The 27,432-nt window shown below is 45.5% G+C and overlaps 1 protein-coding gene across 7 annotated transcripts in view; it reads right to left on the minus strand.

Annotated features, from left to right (window-relative positions):
* The window catches only part of STRBP (spermatid perinuclear RNA binding protein), a 605,440-nt gene that overhangs the window by 255,129 nt on the left and 322,879 nt on the right, over positions 1-27,432 (minus strand). For all 7 annotated transcript variants that reach the window (XM_085612449.1, XM_085612470.1, XM_085612476.1 and 4 more), the window contains one exon: positions 3,824-3,910. In XM_085612449.1, coding sequence (XP_085468575.1) covers positions 3,824-3,910 — 87 coding nt within the window. The remainder of the gene's footprint in view (positions 1-3,823; positions 3,911-27,432) is intronic.

The raw sequence follows: 27,432 nt of genomic DNA on the forward strand, positions 1-27,432 counted from the left end.
AGTACCAAGTCCGAAGACTACCCCATTACGTTTAATGTATCCCGAAAGAAAGCATCCTGCTGATCGTTAGGGCTGTAGATGGAGGCTATAGTGTATGTGCGGGAGTCCACTAGTATTCGCAGTGTTAACATCTTGCCTGGAAAGCTATTAGTATGGCAACACCCATCTCCTTACCATGAGTGGAGGGAAAATATTGTCTGTCAAACCATTTGGAACAGGTACGCTTCCAGTCTGCGCGCATTAAAATGGGTCTCTTGCAATAAACAAATGTCGCACCACTCCTCTTTAAGCAATGCAAGTAAGGCACACCGCTTAACTGGGTGTATTGAGTCCCCGAACATTAAAGCTCATTACCTTAGCCTTAATCGTAGACGCATTAGTCTCCTGGACAGCATGCAGGGATCCATGTCCGAGGTTGCGCCAAAGTAGGGGCCCGACCCCACTATTCCAAAGCCACCCACGACCCTCTGCGGTACCTTGATTCTTAGGCAGAAGTGACCCATCCCATCTCCCACCAGACCCCAAAATTCCAAGATTGTGGGGCCTTGAGCTGAGTGTCCCCCCATGTCCTACCCATTGTATCACTTAAGTTGTAGCGCCCCGAACGCAGGCTTAGAACACCACAAGAGATGGGAGCAGCCCCCGGATCTGAGGCCGACCCCTCAGAGTGCGAACCATGATTCCCCCCTTGAATCAGTATGACCCCAGACCATCCCCCATCGCCCCACCCTCTCCGTGACTGCAGTATAGGTAAGAAGCCCCTCTGGCAAAGGAAAGAGAAGTAGAGAAAAGAAGAGACAAAGAACACAAGCATGTAAGTAAACATTGAGAGTGCCACAAACCTGGCATAAATCGCACCGTCATGCAAAGGTCCATGTGTCCGTAAGGTGGTCATCACGTGGCTGGACATGGGCTCCCTCAGCCAAGGCTGGGTTTCTTCATCTCTGGGTTTAACACAGCATTTCTGTGACACAGCAGGATAAGCAAGTCTCAGGACACACAATCAGATGCTCAGGTTGGCCCCGGTTTCAACTTGACTCTGAATTTGACGGATCAGCGCCTCACGTTCCTTCTGGCTCTCCGTAGCTGTGGGTTTGGTGGGGTTCTCATGCCTGGTTCCCCTCCTTCGAACGGGTTTTTTCGGCTCGCGTGCAGCATGGTCTCCTGCGAACCGTCCAGTGGAATCCCCTTCCTCCAAATCGAGCCCAAGCACCTCCTGCGCCTCCTTCAGTGACCGCACAGAGCGTAACTCCTTATCCCACACAAAGGAAAGACAAAATGGATGGCGCCACCGGTACCTGATCATGCAGGTAGGCCGTGGCTGGCTTCAGAGCCATACGTTGTTGGAGAGTCAGTGGTGATAAGTCCTGACAGATGCCATCCTTGAGCCCCTCAAACTCCAGTGTTGCTTCGTGTCTGGTGGCAAAAGAAAGAGTGAAAAGAGTGAAGGCATGTGAGAATATCCTGTTGGTAGTCACGGATCCCTCGCCGGGCGGCCCGCGCTGTGATTGCGGTCTAGAATGATGTCCTTGTCACCAAGCCCAGAAGCAACATGGCGGAAGAATCGGGTCACCCATTCTTCCAATTACCCCCCCCCCCCTCCCCTCCCCAATCGGCCAGGAGAGGTACGCCTTTATATGCATATATTGGACCTCAGCGAGCGATTCTCCAGGTTTTCGAGGCAGAGATGTAGCTCCCCATTTCAGTCCCTGAGCTCCAGCAACTCTCTGGTATGCTTGGTGATCTCCTCTTCCCTTCGGTCGCCATTCCTTTCCAGGGAGTCAACCGGGTCGCCGATTTCCTGCACCTCCGTTCTAATCTGTTTGATGTCCAAGGCAACATCCTGTCTCAGGTTCGCAAAGTCCTCTCAAGGAGCCGAATAGCTGCTCCAGGAATCCCAGAGTGATAGGTTCCTCTTGGCGTTCACCTGGAGAGTCTACTTCCTTCTCCTGTTGTTGGGCAATCAGCGGATCCCCCTTCTTAGAGCCCGGTTTCTGCAGGAGGTCCTTAATTGTGGGATCTTTCTTTGTACGATGCGTGGACATCTCTGCAGGGCCCGGACAGACGCTCACCGTCAGCCCGGCTTCTGGAGTCAAGTCAGGCTAAATCTCAGGACTATTCAGGGGTCCCGGTCCAAGTGAGGCGATAGGATCGCTCCATCCGCACCTGGTCTTCAGTTTACTGTTGTGCGCAGATCTGATGCTGCAGGGTTCGAGCCGAAGCCCTATGACACTGCCAGCCACGGTCCAGGGGGTCCTGAAAGCACGGGGACCCTTCAAACTCGGGGCCAACTGTAGGACCCCAGTCAGTAGGGGGTGCTGCTGCAATAGGCCTGACACGTGTCTTCTTGCGCTGCCACAAGTTCACAAGGCCGTCTGAAGGTCCTGGCTTGCTGTGTTGGTCCTCCCAGTCGCCACGTTCTACGGCTCTCGCCTCGGTCACTAGATCCTTCTTCCTGGGGCCAAATCCACTTTCATCCCTGACCGGGCGTGACCGCAAAGAGATGGCAGGGCCTTGATGCATAAGGGGGCGAGGCCCACTCCTGAAACTTGGGCCTGGGCAGATCTGGCCCTTTCTTACTCCTGACTCCACAGCTTTGTCTTGCCCCAGCGCTCCAGTAGACACCAATAATGGGATTCGCCCCAGGGGCCCACTGCTCACCGTCACCTAAACCAGCTACAGGGGGGAGGCTAGGCTGCTACTCTAGAGCACCGTCTGATTCTTAGTGGGGCCCAGCAACGCGCAATCCCACCCACGTGGGTCCCCGCGTGTTCAGGCCTACTCTGCTGGACTGGCCCCAGTGAGTGTTCCCTTCGTTCAGCAGGCATTCTCTCGGCATCTGAAAATAAATACGGTTCAAAGCCGGAGGGTCCCAGGGAAGTTTAAAGACCACACAGGATTTAATCCCCAACAACAGAGCAATTAACAATAAGAAATCCCGAGGTCTACAAAAAACGTTATAAACAAGTGTGGAAAAACCACTACTAATCAGTTATGAAAAAAAGAAGAAAAGAGTGAAACTGAACTAGTAATTAAGCTATACAGAGTTATTTAAGGGCATATCGCTTTACAGGACGAAATCCCTCACTCACCAAAGGTGACATGCTTCATCATTTGGGATTCTCCTCCCAGAGGAAAAACCTAGTTCCTCTGGGTGCTACAACCCCCTCTACTAAGAGGGAGGAGCTCAGGGATGTTTTAGTAAGTTAAATTGGATGTTATAGATCCACAAATGAAGAGCTAGTAGTATGAATGAGGACGCAGCGCAAAACAAAACCAAAACTGTGAGGAAAGTGAAGTCTAAAACTGACTAAAGGACGTCAAGAGAAAACTTTATTGTAAGACGTTCTTTGCCAGGATTAAAAATACAGAGCATTAGCGGTCGAAATTATAAACCGCTATGATGAAAAAAATCAATCTGTCGACATGTTTCAGCCATAGTGCCAAACAATGGGCACTTCAGAACACTACATTGATGTTGGCTTTTTAACTTTGATTGTAGGTTATTCACTTTAAGAAACAGGCGCATCAAGAAAATCTTTGTTCCTGTATCCTTTTCTGTTATATCACTTATTTTATTCTCTTAACAGCAGCATTATAATGTCCTGATGAAAGCCTGGCCCATTGTTTGGCACTAAACACTAAACGCTTCAAATTTATTACGAGGTATACGTTTTCTCCAATCTACTGGTCAAAGTTCCTCACACATTAGTTAAGTGTATATTGTTCTGTATTTTTTCAAAGGCAAAACACTCCAGAGGAAGTATCGAAAAATTAGTCCATAGCAATGCATGAAGAAAAACATAACATATGTTCCACCTACCTTTTCGTAAATTGTGCTTCATCTTTTTGTTTGGATCCTTATCATCCACTAAACCATCTTCAAATGGTCTTTTTAACGTAGACGATCCTATAAACAAATGACAAATATGAGAAACTGAGTAATTAAAATCACAGAGCATAACGCACCAGTACATCTAATGGATGGCTTAGGGCGGCACTCAACATTTCGAACATGTGCTCACCTGCTGCTGTGAAGATTTGGCACGTAGGCTATATTAAGTGGCCTTTGTTCAGGTGAGCCACTGTCACTTTGAAGAAACGACTGGCATGACTTATTCTAATTAATTCAAATCTAATAACTTTTCTACTGGAACAAAACATTAAACATCCGCAATATTGAACAAAATGTGGGTTTAAAGTGCAAAACCTTAACACACAATAAAATGTTACAAACAAAGCTGCCAAAGTTTCGTGTTTCCGCACTTCTGTACATGCTCTAGAAAACGAAAAATGTGCAATGCGTACATGTAAAGAAATGATCCAGTACAAATATTTTTTATTATTTTGTATGGCTTAAAAAAAGATGTTTTTATTCTTCACTACAGCTTTTGGGAAGGACGAAAGTTGGTAAATGTAAATGGCGTCAAGGACTGGGAAACAGATTTCACATGGACTAAAAATATATCCCCAAACACGTTCAAATGATTAGAGGCTCTTCAACTGAATAAATTGTCACCCAGAAGTAAGTATATCAAGTAACTCTTACAGGTATTCGAGAAGTGTGCATGTGCAGGCCTGTTTTCTGCTGAGTGCAGCGGCAGAATACAAGCATACATATGCACCCTTCTAGTACAAAAAAGTGCACTTTTTTTTTTATTCTGCACTCCAAGCTCCTTTTTAGGTCGAGCATTTGAGACCTCTAGTATATACTTTAGTATATACTTATATGTGTATGTACTTTGTGGGCTCTGGAGATCAGCCCTAGGACTTGTCTGCTTCCGCTTAGGGATTTTGTTTTCTGTTCAACTGTCTCTATTTAACTGTCTTAATGAAAAACAACCAGCAGAGGTCAGTAAAATACCAGAATCACTTTAGCATTCTCTAGATTCCAGTCCATAGACATTTTCTTCCATGGGCACCCGTAGACAATATATTTTTCAAATCTTATATTTTAAGTGATATGACCACCAAACGCCCTGATTTTATATTAAAAACAGAGCTTAGGACTACACCATTTCCTGCTGAAAGGCAAAATGTCTCTCCATGTGTTCCCATACCTGGCGTGTGACGCAGTTTGGTGCTTATTTTACCTCCATATTAAAGAAAAGATGATGTTTCAGCACCCAGGCTAACGTGCTGCATAGCTAAATAAATATAAGGTCCCAAAGGCGAGACCGATTGCATTGCAAATGCATGTTATGGTCTGGCTTGACAGCGCAGCTGTTGCCAGACAATTATGTGAGCATCAATAGATGGGGGCTTTGGCTCCTCCCACAAGTTGGGATCAAAGAGTACATGTTTTAATTTGGGCAGAAGCTGTGAGATTCCATAAAAATGTGGTTGCTCTCCATAAAGTTGTGATTATTTTGTTTATCTATCCAGCTGCCTCAGCTTGGCCTTTCAAGGGCACATACATGACACTGTAAAGCTAATAAAGTGTCTTAGAAAATTAGATCAGTGTTGGTCGCGAGCCGATTTTTGGTGGGTTGAGAAAGTCAGAGCAATAAAAAAAAGAAAACCCCTTAAATTTTGTGCTTATCTTGTCAGATTTGCAGTGCTTCATGGACAGAGGTCAAATGTCAGGCTATGTCTTCTGACAAATCGCAGCAGTTTTTGAAGTGAATTATTTGACAATCTTAGGATTTGTTTTCAACACGCAACAAAATGTAAGTATCTGTAAATTAACTGTATGAATTCAGCAGTTAGGAAAGGAAAAATTAAGTAATTTTTTTGTAATTTAAAGTGTGTTGGAAACAGACTAATAGGATCAAAACACATAGGGGCCTGATTACAATGGCCATCGGAAAGCCTCCGACCACTGAATTACAATGACGGCGGTCGGAGTGTAAACCGGCCGGTGAAACAGACTCTGTTCCGATGGGCTCAAGTAGCATGTCAGACAGTCTGAATGGGCTCATAATCCCTTAAGGATGACGCTTTCGCCAGCAGGATTATGATGTCAGTTTCCAACAGCCTTTCCGACATGGAAAGGATGTCGGAAAATTACTTTGGTGGCCCCAAGCAGGGTCCCTTTCCCCCCAGCCCTCCGGTTGTGGCCCTGGGGGGCATCTATGGAGCCTCCCTGAAAATCCCTGCACAGTGTGGCAGGCACGTCCACCGTACAAGCTCCCATAGAGAAATGGGAGTTTGCGACTGCACCATCCTAATTCGGTGTGCGACATTGCCGACCTATGATCGGGCGGTCCCCACACCGAGACGGTGTCGGTCGGTAGCAACTCTAACCGACATCGTGATAAGGCCCATAGTCACTTTAGTTGGTGATGCACAAATGATCAATGTTCATAAAAGCCCAATTTCCACACATGATCATGCAAGTGCTGTATGCTATTACGTTTTATCAGTATAACTGTATGCCTGTGCAAAGTTAGAGGCCATTTCAATGGAAAATGTGCTGTCTGGAAATGTTACCATAAAAAATCGTCACTCTTCATGTTCATTAAAGGTTGGTTGGTCATGTAAATTGGTCATTCTAAAAAAGGACCGTGGTTCCAAAAGGTTTGGCAACCACTGAATTATATCATTTATGGTGTTTATCTCTGACAGTAGCACAGATGGAAGTAGGGCAGTCATTAGTCTACAAGGATATTAAGGTCTGGTTTGACAGTGCAACTGTCACCTGACTTTTAACCTACACCAATATTATTCTACAGTTCTTTGCTTCCACACAAATACTATTCCAATGCTATATACATGTAATACTTAACATTGTCATGCAACATTCCTTTAAAGCCAGACCTACTGGCCACTGCCAATGCTTGTTTCAATAAGGATAGGATCCTGCAGAACAGCATTGTGCATACCACGTGCATAAGGTAAGTGCCATGCTAGAAGGCATGGTAACATCTTGCCATCAGGTCTTAAAAGAAGAGTAAAATATGTGAGGGATATTTCTGTCCTCTTAAAATAAATGCTGTTTAGAGTACAGGGTCACCTGAATGTGCAAGGAAAATGAACAAAACATGTACATGACAAAGGAAGAACCATTACTTCCATAAAACGACACTTCAATATGTAGAGACTTGTTTTCAGGATGCACGATAAGCCATTTCACAGTACATAAACTGAGAACTATTTCACACCAGATTAACACCTGACAACAGTGGTCCAGCATAGTGCAGACATGAGTCCCTTGTTAATTTCAATATCTTTTGATCCGTTTGAGCAGATGGTGGAAAAAAAAGCAAGTGTGATATTCCCACACTTAGGCATGAAATACGTTTCGTTAGTCTTTATTATCGATCAATTTCATCAAAAAAAGACATTACAATATAAAAATAAACATTACATACAAGATAAGAAATAAGAACAGTTCCAAGGTGAAACAAAAACAATGAAATCTTGATTAAACACAACACTGGTATCTAATGCTTCCTATTTCTGATAATCCATACCCAACCCAGAAATTTGGCCACGGCAACTACGATGTATTCACCAGTATCAGATCTTAAGATTCTTAGGGCCTCAAGCCCCAGTCTTGTTCCCAAGGTACGGCATATAGGTTTGAGCCATTTAGCCCGGGGGGCTGCATAAGCCGGGCAGACAAAAAATATATGACCCACCGATTCAGCACAGTCTGTACACCAGTGACAGGAATCGCCGACCTCACCCTTCCATTTTTTAGTAAATAGTTTCGTGGGTAGGGTGCCAACCCTCTGTGGATGATAAAGTTTCCCCTGGTAATAATGTCCCAATAGGCTTCTAAAAATGGGACTTTTTTCTGCACGAGAAACCTACCCGTCAAAGACTCTGCTGGAACTAGGGATAGTTGTTTCTGAAGTACCATAGACCAATAAAGGCTTTTAAAGAGTTTTTTTTGGAGGAAAAGGGTTATTCGCCGGGTCAGTCCAAAGAATTCCCAGGCCCATGGATTCCAATAGCAGACTAACTTGCTTGAACCACACAATATTACCGGCGCCCAGGATGGAACGAACATCCAAAAATGCCTTTGCATAGGGGCCTAATTCCGGTACCGTCCATAATCTCCTCCAAAAAGCCAATGGTTTGAACCTGGCGATATCTTCAAAAGAATAACAACCAAGATCCAACAGAAGCGGTTTCACTGGACTTGAACTGGGGAGACCCGTAAGGATCCTCAAAAATTTATATTGTGCCATAACCAAAGAGGAAAGATCAGCAAAGCCCCAGAGTTCTGCGCCATAAAGGATCGCAGAATTAATCCTGGCGTTATAAATTTTAATCGCTGGACCTATCATTTTCATCTGGGACTGTTTTTGTTCTTTAAGCAAGCTCCCAGAGAGCTGGGCAAATTTGAGAGATAGGACATCTATTTGTGGCCTCCAATTCAACTTGTTTTCGAAGACAACCCCCAGATAAGTCCTAACATTGGCACGTTCGAGTAAATCATTATTCATAGTCACATGGCCTTTCACACTTTTCCCTTTGTTAAAGACCATGTACTTAGTTTTAGAGACATTAACTAGGAGGTCGAAGTCGGAACAAAAGTTGGCAAATACGTTCAAAGCCGCCTGTAACCCAGAGAGAGTCTGGGATAGGAGTAGGGTGTCATCGGCAAACATGAGTAGTGGAATTTTTATACCACCCAGCGTGGGGGCGTCAGTGGATGTAGATGTACAGTACTGCACGAATCTATTTATGAATAACAGAAAAAGAGTGGGCGCAAGGACGCACCCTTGCCTAACACCCCTATTAACTTTGAATCTGTCGGTGACCTGCCCTTGATTCCCCCATCGTACTTGTGCAAAGTTGTTTTCATGCAGCCTAATCACAATATTCAAAAGATCAGCAGGCATCCCTAACTCCGCTAAAGCCCCCCAAAGTTTGGACCTATTGACTAAGTCAAAGGCTGACCGGAGGTCAACAAAAGCGGCGTACAGGGTACCGCCACAAAGGTAGACCGTTTTCCAGACGATCAGTTGAAACTTGAACGCCTGGTCGATGGTACTAGTGCAGGGTCTAAACCCGGCCTGCAGGGGCGAGATGATATCCTCCTGCTCAATCCAGGACTGAATTCTTGCCAGGATCATTCTTGCAATAATTTTTTGAACGGAATCAATTAAACTAATCGGGCGGTAATTCCCCGGGCAAGAGCGATCACCCTTCTTAAAGATGGGCAATATCTTGGCGCCCTTCCAAGAATCGGGGAAAACAGCCCCTTTGGCTATAGCAGTTGCCATAAATGCGATGTAAGGTACCCAATTACTAAGGTCAAATTTAAAAAGATCAGCGGGGAAACAGTCTATGCCCGGTGCCTTGCCACTAGGAACCTTAGTTAAAGCCATCTCGACCTCTTTACAGTCAAATGTAAAATTCTGAAGGATGGACATATCCTGTATGATGGGGGAAGCAGTCACATCAACCAGATTGGTGTCCGAAAACTGACACTCGAAATGCGACACCCAGGTTTCCGGGAGAACATGGTTTGAGGGGACCTGCGAACTCGGAGAGTTGCCCCATTTCACAATATGCCAAAACATTGTCAGATTTCTTTGTTTACTGGCGACCAAGAGGTCGTTCCAATGTTCGTTGTCCCAATCTTGTTTGGCCGAGACTTTTGCCTTGCTGTAATCTTTCCTGGCTGTTCTAATATTGGCCTGATTTTTAGATTTAATGGCAGATTTCAGTTTGCCATAAGACTCGCGGCATACTTTATTATACCAAGAATTTGGCTTTGGTAGAAGCGATTTTTTAACCTTACAAGGTTTAGAGAAAAGAGCCTTAAGGCCTAAAAATAAGTTTTCGTGAATATAGGTAGACTCACCAACAACAGCCTCGTGGCTCTGGAGAGACTGAAAGACTTCCAACGCACAAGAAACTTTTGAGCTAATTTCAGAGAGTACTACACTATCAATAGCAACCTTTTCCCAGCGCACTCTCCGTTGATTATTAGTTAGGAGGGCGTCAGCGGAAACTATCTCGGATGGTTCACTTCTACGGGCTGGACAAAACAGAAAACTCAAAACTAAAGGATTGTGGTCGCTCTCAGGGCGATCTAAAATCACCATGTCACTTAACGTTGACCAAAACTCCACTTTAATTAGGGCATAATCGATTCTACTACAACGACGACCATCGGAAAAGGTATCCTTGCCATTTGTATTAGAGAGGGTCCGTCCATTGGCTGCCCTAAAGCCACGCCCCATACACAAGCTCATCCACTGAATAGCAGATTCAGTCCACCTCTTGATGGGGGGAAGATCAAGAGGTGGTATATTCCAAATTGCGTCCACATCCAGTGAAAGTGAGTCCCAAGCAGTGTACAAAGGCTCGAAACAGCAATTTAGATCACCCACTATTATCACATTAGTGCAGGGGTTAACTGTTTCCAAGAACCCATCTAATTGTAGAAAAGTATTAGTACCTCATCCGCCTGGTAGGCCCCTATTATATACATTTATAATCATGATATCAGGGACATCATTAAGTTGCAACGAGATGATCAAAATGTCGGGGCTGTCGATGGCCAGTTCGGTGATACTATACTTAAGGGTTTGCCTCACCCATATACAGAGACCACCCGAAGGACGGCCCCTTATCCCACTAGAGGCCCCTTTATGAAAATTAACATAACCAGAAAAATAAATCGGGTCCACAGCCCACGTTTCCTGAAATACAAGGATATCGTGGATAGTTACCCAGGCAGACCACTCCTCCATTACAATTTTATTTCGTAGGCCCGCAATATTCCACGAGGCCAATGTAAGAAGGGGGGAGCTAGTTGCTGGCAGAAGGGCAAGTAAGGAACCCTGTGTGGCAGAATGGTTTACAATGGTGCCCGGTTCCATACACTGGTACTCATGGGGACAAGGATCTGTATGTGAAATTAGTGATTTATCATTGTGCAACGTGCGAGTACAGAGTACCGTCTCGGTTGCGAAGGGAGTAGGGTTAACAAGATTTGTGCCCTGGGAATTAACTAAACACTCCGAAGCTGGTAGAGAGGAAACAAAATTTCTGGAGGGCACAGTAAGAGGAGCGCATACAAGGTTGGAATACGTGTCACCCATACCCAGGTGTACCCCCCTTGGCCCGTCACTACTTACGGTCCCCAAACTTGCGGAACATCCAAGGCCAATAGCAATTTTACTCACACAACCCAAATTAGTAAAATTAGTTGACAGTCAATCTACCCCTTCCATAGTACCCAACGGGGCAAAGTTATTGGACAATGGGAGATGAAAATCCATTCTGGCCAGACGGCGAGAGCCCCTGTTAACCCTTTCCCAACCAGTAGACAAGTCGCAACATGTGTTGCGAGGGTCGAAAGAATAGAAATAGGACAGATCCAGGGTGTGTATTCCAGTAACGCTCGAGGTGTTAGGATGGGAACATATATAACTCACCACTCTAGGGTCCCGAAAGTTAATAATTATGCAATCTCCCTCCACTTTCTTTACTTTAGTACCCAACCAACTCACCCTACGTACAGTCAAAATTTCCGCACTTAGACTTGGTGGCAGAGGCCTATTTCCATTTAGCCAGTGAATCACTTTATTCTTCAACTCGCTATGGGACTCAATCTTTACCTGGGGGAGCCTTGGAACACCAACCAATATAACAGTATAGGGTAAGGACTCTGGAGGAAGGTTGATACATGGAAGTTTTAGAAACGGACCTTCACCCTCGGATGGGGGCTGCCCTGTTGTATTGTTGCACTTATTGATAACAACATTACTAGCTGGTTTATTGGACATAACAGTGCCAACAGGTGTATGAATAGCTTCCACAGCAGGATCTGTGTGAGCAGGTAGGTAGGAAGGTACACTAACCAAAGCATTTGGACCATTACAAACAATCCCTGTTTTAACCGCTGAGTCAAGAGATGGTAAAATCTTGGTACCTGGCGGAGTCGCTAAAGTTTTCTCCAATAGAGTCGTGTTTGTGAGTACGATACTCTCCAGTTTCCCAATGGAAGTGGAGAGTTGCTTGACTCTCTCGTATAACGGTATGAAGAAAGATTTAAGCAATTGCTCCAGAGACTCAGAAAAGCCAGTAGGCAGAGAATTGGCATTGGTCATAATAGGGGGGGGAATGGGGGGGGCATGAGACTCCCAGCAACAGGAGGAATACTACGAGATAAATGAGATTGGGAATCATTACAGGGGTTGGCAGGTTTAAACGTTTTGGGCACTTTGGCACGTCTTCCCTTGGATGGCGCTCCCACACGTTTTCTTTTCCCGTTAGTAGACTGGGACTTGCTACCCATACTCGTAGTAGCTGTGCGTAGCTGCTCAATAAGAGGCAAAGGGGGAATAACACTAGGATTTACAGATAGGCGACTGGGTTCAGAGATGTTTATAGTATCAGGAATATTTTCCAAAGAGCTATATGTTGTTAAGTCCAACATCCCTTGCACAGTACTAGGCAGCAGATCTGAAACAGGTTGAGGCTGCCTACATTCAGGAGAAATGGCTGCCATGATGTTACCAAGAGACGATCTCTTTGCTGATATTTCTAAGGACAGTCTTTTTTCTGTTAAAATGATCTCCTGTTCAAGGACACGGGCTGCTCTAGTGATAAAATTATCAAGAGTCCCTGATACACAACCCCCTGTACTGCCCTGCACAATTTTCCTTCCAGACCTTAAGGATGTCATCTTCGTATGTAACAAGCATGCAAAGGGGGCAACCAATAGCAATCACAAGGGTCCTTAGGATACGGTATATTACAGATACCAATAATCACGTAGAGTTTAAAAACAATTGTAAAACGTAGCAACTAATTCATACAATTTATAAAGGACATAGATATGGCGAGAACTCAGAACTATACGGGCACTTGTACCACACAGAAAGAGCCGAGGTTAGGGGGGCGGCCCGTCCCGTCCACTACTGGCCACGAACGGCCTCAAACGGCCCGCTCTTTGCCCGGTCTTCGCCCAGCGCTACGGCCCGCGCGCGTCCCGCTAGTGCGTGTGGGCGGGGCCGTATTAATGGACTGGTGGGCCAGAGAGGGAGGAGTCGGGAAGAGGAGCCAGGTGCAACAGGTAAGTTGAGAGCAAAGCAGCCTGGTCCTCGCAGTCCCGGATATGTTGGGATCCAAGTAAGAGCAAGTAAAACACAGGTAAAAGCAGCGACCCCCTGCAGCAGCGTAGCGTCCTCAGCAGCTGTTAGATAGAGCCAAAATGATAGCCCAGCCGGTTTTCAGTAAAGTCTGAGCCTACGAGCGGCATGAAATACCATAGCTGCATATTTTTTTTATAACCTCTTTTTATTTATCCGTGCTCAGTCAACATTAGAGTGAGATCATGTTGTACAGTATATCATCAACCTATACATCAGTGTACAATAGTCGCATCAACAATCCCTTTGAAATATCCACAGCTAACCAAGAGATACCTCGTTCTGCTTACTATACCCAACTGCCCTTCTATACAACCCCCGGCATTCCTGCCAAATCGCCCATAGCTGCATAATTTCAGTTGACCGGATAACATCTTTGTTTCAACTACAAGAAACCCAGAGAGGTCGGGGTTAAAGCAATGAATGGACAACAAAGGAGTAAGATTCGAAAAAGCACCCAAAATATAGTAACTTGCGCTGGAAAAGAGGTGGGGCACATTACAAGTGGCATCAATTTTATATTAAAAAGAAGAGTTCAGGTTATTTAGGTTAAGTCAGTTATTATTAAAAAAGTTCTTATAGAGCACACTGCTACCCACAGCGGGCTCCCCGGTGCTGACAGAACAAGGTGAGGACACATGATGACTTACACTGCTCAGTTGAAAAGATACGTTTTCAGCTGTTACCTAAAGCTAAGTAGGTTTTTGTCTGATCTAAGATGGATAGGAAGGGAATTCCAGAGTTTAGAGACACGGTAACCAAATGAACATACCCCGCTCTCCTGATTCTACGAATGGTCAGTAGGGAAAGGTAATTTGATCTCAGATCTGTGAGGGCACCGTACGGAGTGATGGGATGTTGAAGGATGTGTGAGCCAGGGGAATGCTTTATCCTATGGGTGATAATAGAGCCTTGAATTCTATTCTCCTGTTTATAGGCAATCAATGAAGCTGCGCCAGAGCCGAACGTACTTATTGCGTTTTGGATAAGCCCATCAGTGCTCTGGCTGCGGAATTCTGGGAAACCTGCAACTTTCTGGTAAGCTATGAGGGGCCCAGATGGAGAGAATTGCTGCAGTCAAGACGGGAGAGCATCAGGCCTTGGATCACCGTCTTCTGAAATTTCATGGTGAACCATCTGAGTGTCTTCAGTAGAGACGTCAGAAGGTCTAAGCAGGTGCCTGAAACCTTCCTAGCCGGGGCAATAATCATCAGATCTTTATCTAGGATGATGCCATGGCTCTTTACATCGGAAGTAGGAGGAAGGAGTTCTCCCAGGGGCCAAGGAATCTATCCCAGAGTGCTGGATTATTTCCTGCCACTATTACCTCTGATTTGTCCCCGTTTATCTTGAGGCAGCTAGTAGCCTTCCAATAGGTTACCTGTTCCATGCAGTTATTTAATTTGTCAAAGGCCGAGTGTGACAACGATCTGGGTGTCGTCCGCGTAAGAAACAATGGTGAAACCTAGGTCACAAATGATTTCTGATAGAGGACGGATGTACACATTAAACGGTGTAGGGCTCAACGAGGAGCCCCGAGGCACTCCGCACACCAGCTGGTGTATCTGACAAAAAAAGGTCCTTTACTGACCTGAAATCTCCCATTGAGGAAGAAGAGAATCTCACATTGATAGCTTTTTGTTAACGCAAGCTGAAAGGCAGGAAATCATATTTGTGCCATTATAGGTTGTAAGGGAACCCTCCACACAAGAATATCTGACAAGAAATTGCTTTGGGTTGAAGGGACCTTGGGAGAACAAGGCGGCCAGGGGTTAACAGGTCGCGGAGGCTCTGGCGGGTCGGGACGGGTTATGGAACTCCCTCCCGGCCGACCTGCGCCTGACCCAAGACCACCTCTCCTTCAGGAAGAAGCTGAAGACCTGGCTGTTCGAGCAGTAGCGGCACCCCCCCTCCCCCAGCGCCTTGAGACCCTACGGGTATGTAGCGCGCTCTATAAGTGTCACTGATTGATGGCATGTTAATGACTTCCTAATCGCCTTTTAGTCAAGCGGGTCTCAAGTAGGGAGGTGGAGAGGGGAAAAGGAAAAGAGACTAAGTCTTACCGGAGGAGGAGGCGCGGTGACAAGCGGTGTGGAGCGGGAGCAAACTGTGGGGAAAATGCCTAAGAAGCCGAAAACGCTGAAGACACGCTGCAGTGGTGATCGCGGTCGCGATTTCATAGTGAGTTTTCCGGGCTTTTGATTCTGACGGTGCATCCCCCAGGATTGACAGTGGAGGTGGCGGGGTTGGTTTCCCCTGGGGAGACAGCGGTCGAGTGGCGCAGCGGGGGTCAGGAGGTACGGGGTTGCGCTATGGTCTCGGGCAGCCCTCGAGGTGCGGCGCAGCCGCAGAGCAGCTGCAGGATTCCTTCACAGCGACAAAGGCAGGGGCTGCTTTGGTCTCAGTCTCCCACAACCCCCCAGGAAAATCCCGGGATCAGAGGGAGCAGCTAGTAATCAAGCAGTACAAATAGGTCAAGCTGAGCTGCCAGAAGGTTTGATTGGGACCTGAAAAGTTCGGTAAATGGTGATAAGACACATTTGGGAGAGAGAGGGGTTGGGAGAGAGAGGGGCCTCAGCTGGGGGTCCCACAGTGAGATATTGGCTAAGGGGAAATAACAGATGAGGGGCTATCATCCCGATATGCTCTAAGAAGTACAAGTAAAAAAATCGGATATTAATTCTGTCAATACACCTATTGGTTCTGATAAACCTCCTAAAGATTCCAAGGAAGCAAACCCTGCAAAGCCTGTAAAGCTGACTTTACGAAATCAACCGACTCAATCCAAGGCAAAACTTACACCCTCACTAAAAAGCTATTTTAAAGTGGTGCCTAGCACCCTGATATTGAAACCACTGGATTGTATACCAGATACTCCAGGAAGCAGCTTAGAGGGACCTTTTTACTACCAAGAAGGAATACTAAGTCCAAATAAGTTCCAAGCACTCGAGGGGGACCAAGAAGGAATCTAACCGGAAGGATTCATGATGTCAGATGCAGGGGATAAAGCACCGAAATTGGCTACTGAGACCACAGACGGGAAAGCACCAAAGGTGAAACAAAACATGGTGAAGGATGTAGAGAATACCCTTTCCTTTAATGGGAACTCAACCGACTCACCAACTCCTCTATCTGTCCCGCATCTGTATCAGTCTCTAACTGAGGAGATGAAGAGTAGGTTCCTGGTCTCGGGAAAAAATGAAGGTGAAATCAAGATCTTTTGCGAGAAATTGGAAGATAAGCTTGATTCACTGGCAGCCAGGGCCTCAGCTTTGGAGTCTACAGTAGCAGAATTGACTGCCCAAACTGCGGAAAATTTAAAAGAACTCACTAAAATAAAAGAGCGTGAATTAGGGTTCCAGGAGAAGTTAGAATCTATTGAGAACTCTCAGAGAAGAAATAATTTTCGTCTGCTCAAAGTACCGGAGGGAGCGGAAGGAAATAATATCAAAGAGTTTGTGGAAAAGCTGATCAAGCAATCGACTCTAATAGACTGTTCAGAGCAAGACCTCATGATCGACATCCAGAGAGTACAGAGACCCGTTTCGACTAAACCCAAAAAAAACTAGACCTAGGAAAATTTTGGTACACTTCTTAACATACAGTCTGAAAGATGAAATATTAAAATAGAGCTCTCAAGAAGAATACAAGAAGTGCAAAGGGATAACTTTCCAAATCAGGTCTGATGTCTCATCAATAACAGCCTCTAAACAATGGGAGCTAGGGCAGTTATTAGACCCCTTCAGGCAGCAAGGTGCAACAGACCAGTTAAAATTTCCCGCTACTCTAAAAGTAATGTTCAACAATAAAATGCGGATATTTAAGCGGTGTAAGAAGCAGAAATTTTTCTATAATCCATATCATGGCCTCCCAGTGAAGTAGCAGTTCATTAGTACTCCAGGTTTCTCCTGAACCTTACAATTTGCATTATGGTTTATTTTCCTTTCTTCTCTAGGACTAGGAGTAGATGTTCCATTAAGTCGTAGTGTGCATCATCTAATGTTTATATAAAGAGATATATTTATCCTTACCGTCCTGAACACCGGGAGGGATGCCTCAAAGGCCAGAGTAGGGCCATAAGAGGAAGAGTGGGGGTTCTCCGGGGGAGCACTAGGGTGGGAGAAAGGGGGGTGCGGGGGGTGGACACAGGGTGGGGAGCATAGGGAAAAAACAAAAACATAAGTCAGATGCGTAAAAACAGGTCCTTTAAGCAACATATCACCCACATTTTCGGAAAAGGCACAAGCCATGACTGATCAGGCACTATTTCTAAGGGCTCTATCATGGAACTTGAATGGGTTGAGGGTAAAACAGAATTAGAATGGAGAGAATTTTACAATATCTAAAAGAGACTCCTGAACAAATTCTCATTCTTCAGGAGACACACTTAACAAAGAAGGAGATGAGGGATTTGTGCAAAACTAAAAATTGGATTCAGGAAGTCATGCACCCCACAGCAGTGGACTACGAAGGGAGTGGCTATTCTCATTAAAAAAAACTCTTCTCTATCAGTGGAAGGCTTCTAAGTAGATAAGATGGGCAGATGGGTTATAGCTAAGATCACGTTTAATGTGTAAACTCACAGTGCAGGCTATTATTGACCTAATCTGGCTGACCCAGCACCGCTGAGGGAGTACTTTGCAAAGCTATTAATTTTCCATGATCCTTTAATTCTGGAAGGAGACTTTAATTTGGTTTTAGACCCTCTGATGGACAGAACTTATAAGAATAGATTAGCACAGAATTGTAAAATGAGATCATCCTTAAAAAGCGCAATGAAGCAACTGGGCTGGATAGATATATGGAACAATAGAATGGGAAGCAGGAGAGGTTACACCTTTCACAATAAAAAGTATGGACATAAGTCCAGACTGGATTTCTTTTTAATCAGTATGGAGTTAAAAGATGGGTGAAAGACGCGAAACACCTAGGGGGGCACTTATCTGATCACTCGGCAGTTACGCTAGTTTTGAAACTCCAAACAAAGCTAGGCAACAGAAGATGGACCTTAGACCGAACTATTTTGTTAGAGGAAGAAGTAATTCACCAACTAGCAGTAGAAACAGAGAACTTCTCGATCAATCTGGAGACCACCTCAATAGAAACGGTATGGGATGCCTATAAAGCTTTTCTGAGAGGCCATATACCATCTATCCAAATTGCTAAGCAAAAGAAATATAGGGCTGAGGTAGAAGAAATAGAGGCAAGAATTCAGGAGCTTGAGCAAGAGCTCATCGCCCAGAGGGATACAGCTCAGGGGGACCTTCATGAGAATCTTATCATGTAAACTGGAATGGACAGGGAGTGCTAGATACTAGGCTGAGGAAAAGGTGGGAGGCTAGTAAGCTGGCTCACTTTGAGTATGGGGAATCCTGTGGGAAGCTTTTAGCCTGGAAAATCAAACAGGACTTAGTAAAAAATAATATAAGAGAAATATGATGCGATACCTCCGGAAAGTTACTTGAGAACCCCAAAGACATCGAAGATGCCTTTCAAAAGCACTTTGAAAAGGTTTATAGGGAAGATCTAACCCCACAAGATAAGATCATACAGTTGTGGCTTGACCATTCCCTTTAAATAAAATCGATGAGGTGAGATCCAGCAATCTTAACAAACCGATCAGCCCCAGTGAGATAATAAAGGCAATCGAGTCTGGGGAAAAAGGGAAAGGCACCGGGACCAGACGGCTTGCCAGCCAAGCTGTACAGAGCTGTAGCGGAAGTGCTTGCCCATGTGATGCATAAACTATTTGTCCATATTTTTGAAAAAGGAGGGAACATGCCCCCCTCATGGAATGAAGCTACGGTTGCTTTGATTTTGAAACCATCAAAGACACCCAGCCAATGTGACTCATATAGGCCAATCTCTCTGCTTAATCTTGATTACAAGATCTTTGCCAAGATTTTTGCAGAGAGATTAAATGGAGTTATAGGTGATTTACTACATAAAGATCAAAAAGGCTTTGTTAGAGGAAGGAGCATTCAGGATTTGACACATACCTTAGTTGGTGCTATAGAGCTAGCAACATTGTACAATTTACCACTGGCCATTATCACACTAGACGCCACAAAGGCGTTCGACCGTGTGAACTGGGTGTATCTAGCCCACGTATTAGATAGATGCAATCTGGGTAAAAATTTCTGTAGGACACGGTTATCAATCTATCAAAGGCCCACAGCCAGAATCCTGGTAAATCGTAATCTCTCTGCGGCTGGAACAATTAAGAGGGACAAGGCAGGGGTGCCACGTGTCACCGTTGCTTTTCAATCTATATATAGAGCCACTGGTGGAAAGGATCAGAAAGCAAGTCAACAAAGTCCCCTTTAAGTATAGAAATTGGGAAAAGAAAGTATCCTTATATGCAGATAACATGATGATATACACGTCCGACCTAGTCGTGGCCATTCCAATAATATACAGTCTAGCACAACAATTTGGACCGATCTCAGGATATTAGATTAATGAGTCAAAAACTGAATTTATGGCTTGGCATATGAACGTCAGCCTCCCTACAATGAAAAATGAAAAGGTATTTGGGCATCAGAATCACGCAAAACATTGAACACATACCTGACACACATCTATGCAGAATTGATAAGGAAATTGCTGACTCTCTAAAAGGATGGGCATATTTACCCCTGACATTAATAGGAAGAGTTAATATAGTTCAATCAGTGACACTTGTAAAGCGCGCTACATACCCGTAGGGTCTCAAGGCGCTGGGGGGGGGGGGGGGTGCCGCTACTGCTCGAACAGCCAGGTCTTCAGCTTCTTCCTGAAGGAGAGGTGGTCTTGGGTCAGGCGCAGGTCGGTCGGGAGGGAGTTCCAGGTCTTGGCGGCCAGGTAGGAGAAGGACCTTCCTCCTGTAGTCGCTCTTCGGATGCGGGGGACGGCGGCGAGGGCGTGGTTGGCTGATCGGAGGTGGCGTTTGGGAGCGTAGAAGTTGACTCGGCTGTTGAGGTAGCTCGGGCCTTGGTCGTGTAGGGATTTGTGTGCGTGGGTGAGGAGGCGGAAGGTGATTCTTTTGTTGATGGGGAGCCAGTGAAGGTCTCTCAGATGTCCGGAGATGTGGCTGGTTCGTGGGATGTCGAGGATGAGTCTGGCTGAGGCGTTCTGGATCCGCTGGAGTCTCTTCTGGAGCTTGGCGATGGTACCGGCGTAGAGGGCGTTGCCGTAGTCCAGTCGGCTGGTGACGAGGGCCTGGGTGACGGTCTTCCTGGTCTCGGTGGGGATCCACCAGAAGATCTTCCGTAGCATGCGTAGGATGTTGAAGCACGCCGAGGAGACGTTGTTGACTTGCCTGGTCATGGAGAGGGAGGAGTCCAGGAGGAAGACCAGGTTGCGTGCATGGTCTGTCGGTTTGGGTGCGGTGCCCAGGGCGGGAGGCCACCAGGAGTCGTCCCAGGCGGAGGGTGAGGAGCCCAGGATGAGGACCTCCGTCTTGTCCGTGTTCAGTTTCAGGCGGCTGGTCGTCATCCACTCGGCTACCTCTTTCATCCCTTCGTGCAGGTGGGATCTGGCGGCGGCGGGGTCGTTGGTCAGGGAGAGGATCAGTTGGGTGTCGTCGGCGTAGGAGATTATGCTGAGGTTGTGTTTGCGTACGATGGCCGCGAGGGGGCTCATGTAGACGTTGAAGAGGGTGGGGCTCAGAGATGATCCTTGAGGGACGCCGCAGGTGACTTCGGAGGCCTCTGACTTGTACGGTGGTAGGCGGACTCTCTGTGTTCTTCCGTCGAGGAAGGAGATGATCCAGTCCAGCGCCTTGTCCTGGATTCCGATGTTGCTGAGGCGCCGTACTAGGGTGCGGTGGCAGACCGTGTCGAATGCCGCAGAGAGGTCTAGGAGGATGAGGGCCGCTGTTTCTCCATTGTCCATCAGGGCTCGGATGTCATCGGTGGCGGCGATGAGGGCGGTCTCGGAGCTGTGATTGGCTCGGAAGCCGGACTGTGAGGGGTCGAGGGATCCGTTCGTCTCGAGGAAGGCGGCCATCTGCTTGTTGACGGTCTTCTCGATGACTTTGGCTGGAAACGGGAGGAGCGAGATGGGGCGGTAATTCTTGAGGTCGGTGGGGTCCGCTGTAGGTTTCTTTAGTAGGGCGCTGAGTTCGGCGTGCTTCCAGCTCTCAGGGAAGATGGTGGTGTCGAAGGAAGTGTTGATGATGTCTCGCAGGTGGGGTGCGATGACAGCGTCGGCCTTGTTGAAGACGTGGTGAGGGCAGGGGTCGGTCGGTGATCCGGAGTGGATGGAGTTCATCGTGCGGATGGTGTCTTCGGTGCTGATCGGGGTCCAGGCGTGGAGGGTGGTGGTGGGGGGTGGTTGTTCGGTCATGGTGTGCGTTGGTTGGTTGTTGAAGCTGTTATGTATGTCCGCGATCTTGTTGTGGAAGTATGAAGCGAGGGAGTTGCAGAGGTCTTGCGATGGGGTGATGTCGTTGTTTCCTGCGCTGGGGTTGGAAAGCTCTTTCACGATGTTGAAGAGTTCCTTGCAGTTGTGTGCGTTGTTGTCCAACCGGTCTTTGAATGCTGTTTTCTTGGCGGCGCGGATCAGCTGGTGGTGTTTCCGGGTGGCAAGTTTGAGGGAGGTCCTGTTGTCCGGTGTCGGTTCCCTTCTCCAGACTTTCTCGAGGGCTCGGCAGTTCTTCTTGGAGCTCTTGAGTTCGTCGGTGAACCATGGGGCCTTCTTGCTGCCGGGTCTGCTAGGCGGGGTCCTCAGTGGGGCGAGTTCGTCCGCGCAGTTGCTGATCCACTTCGTGAGGTTGTCGGCGGCTTGGCTGGGGTTCGCTGAGCTGGCAGGAGGGTGCTGGTTCAGGGAGGTGGCGAGCTGGTCTGCTGTGATCTTGTTCCAGCTTCTGCGGGCTGCCTGTTGCTGGTGTTGGTGGGTCGTCGTTCTCTTGAAGGTGAAGTGGACGCAGCTGTGGTCCGTCCATTGAAGCTCTGTGGCGTGGCTGAAGTCTATGTCTGTGCTGGATGAGAAGACTGCGTCGAGTGTGTGTCCGGCGAGGTGGGTGGGGGTGGACACCAGTTGCTTGAGTCCCAGGTTGGCGAGGTTGTCGAGCAGGGTGCTGGTTCAATTCAATTCAATTCAAATAGACTTTATTCGGATTTCACAAACCATCCATAAAAGCACATAAACAAACATTTTAAAATAAACATCAAAAACTACATATTTTGGGCCGTCAGACATTACATATAAGAATATAATTTATAAAAAGACAGCAATGAAAACACAAAAACCTGCTGACCGGGCAGTGCAAAATAAGCCATCGTACAACAGTAAATGAGGTTATACTTAGAAAATTGGCTCATAAATTTGTAATAATAATGTATTAAATTCCGACAAGACATGTTTTAAAGTGCAAAGTGCATGTTTAAACCGAGCTAATCAATTTTCAACGACCTGCGTGAGCATACAATGGCTTTAAGAAAGCTACTAACTCTAAAAATTAGTTCATCAGATCCTAGCATTAAGAAGTGTCTATAGGCAAGGTTGTGGCTAAGCAAATCATATTTCTTACAATATGGTATTAGATAATGTCTTGTGAATTTCATATAAAATCCACAGCCGAAGATAAAATGGGGCATACTCTGGGTTCCACCTCGGTCACAAGGGCAATGTAGTTTTTCCAAATTTTTAATGTAACCCAGTGGAAAGCAGATGAGATTTATAATGCTCTTGTCCCTGAATCTAAATAATAAACATCTGGTCCATCTACCCAGTTTTTTACATAAGTAAGGCTGGGGGGACATCGGGGATTCAATATGAGATTCCTGGATTGATAAATAGTCGACTGTCGATTGTTTCACAAAAACTGCTCTTTCCCTTTCATTCTGGAAATGCTGATAGAGTGCTCTTCTCACCAAATTTTTATGAGAGGCGTCAATCCTATCCGGATATGTGAACAGGTAACCGTAATTGACGCTCTCAAGGCTGCTCTCTACCGCATTAATCCATGGGATTAGGGCGACATTATCACTTTTCAGACAGTCTAAAATAATCTCACGAGTCAATGAAGCTGCCGAGTTTTGCCATATCCTTAGCCAAAATAATGCAGGTCTCGCTCTAATAAAATCCTCAACATATTTTAATTTTAATTCATTGTGACATACAAAGGTCGGTGCGCTAATAACTCCCCCCAGGATTTTTCGACAGAATCTGTTCTCTTCGCTCTGTAGTGGTTTACAGTTTGAAAACCCCCAAACTTCTGCACCATATGTGCCAGTTGGGAGACATTGGGTTCGATAAATTTGTAATAGGCTAAGAACCACATCAGCCTGGCGCGGTTGGCGTAGGGAGGTGATAGAATTAATCGATTTTGAGAGTTTGTTTCTCCCCAACGCCACGTGTGGTTGCCACGAACCACTATTAGAGAATAAGAGACCCAGATAGGGGAAAGTGCATGTGCTTTTTAGGATGTTTGGACCTATCACAATCTTTGGGATTTTATAATTTTTAGGGCCGCAGGTCATGATAAACGATTTGTTAAAGTTAGTGCACAGCCCAAGATCGGACATATAGTTAACGAATCCCGTTATTAAAATACGCAGAGCATTCGGAGTGCGGCCCATAAGGACCGCATCATCAGCGTAGAGTAACGCCGGGATAGGTTTCTTATTAATAATTGGAACGTCCTTTGTCAAATTGCACAGAGAATGAGTTAATTCATTGATGTATAAAATAAAAAGCAAGGGGGCTAAGACACAGCCCTGTCTTACCCCCTTGCCAATTAAAATCTCATTTGAAACCTCACCATCATTATTTAAACGAACTCGGGCTTTCAAGTTACGGTGAAGATTGGCCAGAAAGTGAACTAGGGGTTCGTCTAAACCATAATTTAAAAGAATGGACCACAAGCGAGAGCGATTAACAAAATCAAACGCTGAGCTTAGGTCCATAAAGCCAAAATACAGAGGAGATCGTTTAGCTCTCGTATATTTGGCCATTATGAGGTTAAGGTTTAGACATTGTTCCACCGTCCCAAGCTTGCTCCGAAAGCCAAGCTGGCAACGGTGGATGACGGAGTTTTCGTCTGCCCAGGTGCTTATTTTGTCAAACAAGACCCTACCGAGGACCTTCAGGGTGTTGTCGATCAAAGATATTGGACGATAACACCCCGGGTCCATCCTGTTTCCCTTTTTAAAAATAGGCACAATGGTACTACAAGACCATGTGGGAGGGATAGATTCCTTACCTAAATTATTAAAAAGATTACAAAGTAGGGGGGCCCAAAACCATGTGTTTGATTTTATCTGGTCGATGGACAGACCATCCGGGCCGGGGGCCTTGTTACCAGCACTGTTTGCGATGGCTTCCTCCACCTCCTCTAGTGTAATGACTACGGTATCATCTGGGAAAGTGTCCTCAGAAGAATTCCCGGCTGTAGCGTAGAGCTTAGAAAAATGGCTGACCCATGAATCACCTGTGATATTACAATTTATCGGGGTGATGTTACTACCCAGGGCTCTCAAACTTTTTACTTCTTTCCAGAAACCGGTGGTGTCTTTTAGGGCTGTTGTTTTGGTGAGATTATCCCAATGGCTTATTAGGAGCTCTTCAGTTCTGGTTTTTAAAACCTGTTTATATTTAAAGCGTAATGAACTGACAAGGGAAATATCTCGGGATTTAGCTTCAAGGGCTTTCCTAAGTTCTCTATTAGCCCTGGAACAATTGGTGTCAAACCATCTTTGAGTGTTTATATTATGTTCTATTACCGGTCTGGAAATAGCCCTTTTTATTGCTGCGCATAGATCACAGAAGGATCTAGTAATATCCGGGCCACCAAATGTTAGGCAGTTGGAAATCAACAGGGGATTGTTCTTAATTACATTGGTTAAGATCTCTCGGTTATTAATCCCTCTCCAGATGATTCTTAGTCTATCGGTGGATACATTAATATTTTGAACTCCGACCTCACATGGACCTACAGGCTTTTTAATAGATTTAAGATGAATTACTAATGGTAGATGGTCGCTGTATGGGCTACTGACAACCTTAGATTTAATTAACACTTCACTAAGGGGGGAAGAGGTAAACATATAATCAATCGTGGTTGAAGAACCACGACCAATATACGTGGGGGCCGGTACCCTTGCCTCATCAATTCCAAAATGGCCCATAACATCATCTAGATCTCTACTTTGTAAAAGATCCAACAATTCCGAGCCTCGACTACAGGGCGGAGATGTAGTATAAATATGAGCATTAAAGTCTCCGCCAACACAAATACCATCGAATAAACCGTATTTTTCACCATCCACAACATCATCGATAAACTTAAACAGTTCTAAAAAGGTGGGGTTAGGATGGTTGACAAAATCATTATTATAAAAATTTATAAAACAAATCTTTAACCTTGCAACATATTTAACGGCTACCAGATTTTTACTGACCACATTTAGAGGTTCAATTTTCGTATCCTTAGAAATTTTTGCCCAGATAGATAAACCGCCACTTGGACGTCCCAAGGCAGGGGTTGGTACAATAAGATTGTGGCAAAAGAAACCCTCCAACAATTGGGTAGATGTACACCAGGTTTCCTGTAACATTACCACATCAAAGTTACTTATCCAGGTAACCCATTCTTTGATTTTCATCTTACCTGGAAGCCCTGCAATATTCCAACTAATGACACTTAGGGTGTCAGTTGATGGACTAATGGTATTTATTTATTTATTTTTGACATTTGTTAAGCGCGAACGAATACCCGTAGGCAAAGGAAGTAGGAATAATGGGACAGTCTGAACAAGCTACATGTGGTAGGACTAATCTGTCTGGACAGGGTTTATTAATGCGTGTAGAGTTGACCGTATCCATAGGCACTGTGCTGACAACCTTGTCCACTGTAATGGGAGGTGTTGATGGTTGTCAGTCTAAACTTTCTAAGTCCGATAAGGCGGAGAATCTATTAGCTATAGGGATGGTGTAAGAGGCTGTCTGAATTGGTCTGTGGGGGGGCCTATAAAAATAGCCCAAAGGGTGAAGGCTTATTGTAGTGGATGTACTGGCATAGATGTTACGTGTGTCCATAAAATATTTCACAAAGTTCGGATGTCTAAAGTTAATCACTATACAATCCCCGCTAATATTTTTCTGTTGTGGCCCCACCCAACTTACCCTGCGAGTTAGTATGATTTCATTTGATATGTTCCATCTTGCCCCTTTATGTTTTGTCAGCCAATTAATGCATTTATTATGTAGTTGTACCCATGACTCACTTTGGCCTTCTTTTAGAGCAGGTACACCAGCTAACACTAAAACATATGGGCAAGATTCTGGGGGTAAGTTGAGGAACTGCCCTAAATTATTAGCAGATCTATTTCTTACTAATAGGCCTCCACCAGTACTTGTGTCATCCAGGGTAATACCTATCCTGTCTGTTCGGGAGGCTAGCGGGGTCTTGGCATCCGGAATAGAGGTACCAGTTACTGTTCCTTCTAGACCAGGGGGGTCATGATCGGGGCCCGTGGACAATGTAGGTAAAATATTAGCAGGGATACTGTTAGGTGGCACAATTTTATCAACAGTAAGGCCTTGCATATTTACACGGCTCGGGTCAATGGCGACATTCTGGTTCCCCTCCCTCAGATCCTTACATAAAGTTTCTAATTTACTCATAATTTTGTCACCTCGAACAACGTCTAAGCTAATAGATCCTTTCCTTTTTATTTCCTCTTTTTTAACAAGGTTTTCGATTTTGTCCAGTCTCTTAAAAACAGTATTAAATTGTTTGACTATTTGAATTTCAACTTGTTTAAAAATAGTATCAACAATTGTTTCTATCAGGTTGCCATTGAATTTGAGTAAAGAGTTTTGATCGGTGACCTCAGTCTGGGTACTGACTGTATTAACGCTACTCTCCTTGGATGACAGAGACTCTACAAATACTTTTGTCCGCAATTGGAGACTCTAATCTTCGTGTGAGAGTAGTAGGTCTCTCGGATCCTTCATCCAATGGAGATGGGGAGAGTAGTGAATCCTCAATGGCACTTGATGTTACTATTTCACAATCTTTGGCTTTATCTTTGTTCCACAAACACTGTGGCGTTGGTTGATTTCTACATCGACCTAGTTGTTTCCTTTTGTTAACTATACATTTCACTGGGCCTCTCTTACGTTTCTCTCTTGCAGGTTTGTTGGAGCGTGGCATTTTGTCTAGTGCGGGCTCCGCTTGACAGTCTGTTACAACAATAGTCCGCAAACTTGATTTTCCAGTGGTCATACTTAGAGTGTCCACGTTACTATTTGTTTTAACAACTGTTACTATGGGAGAGAGAGGGAGGTTCGGGTTGGATAAAGCCTTGGGTGATTGTGAGCATGGCACAGTAGTAGCAGTGGTGGGGAATCCAAAGGACATTCTACGTTCAGTGTCAGC

The sequence above is a fragment of the Triturus cristatus genome, chromosome 1_2 (genome assembly GCF_964204655.1).
Source record: "Triturus cristatus chromosome 1_2, aTriCri1.1, whole genome shotgun sequence".
In the NCBI taxonomy this organism is placed as follows: Eukaryota; Metazoa; Chordata; class Amphibia; order Caudata; family Salamandridae; genus Triturus; species Triturus cristatus.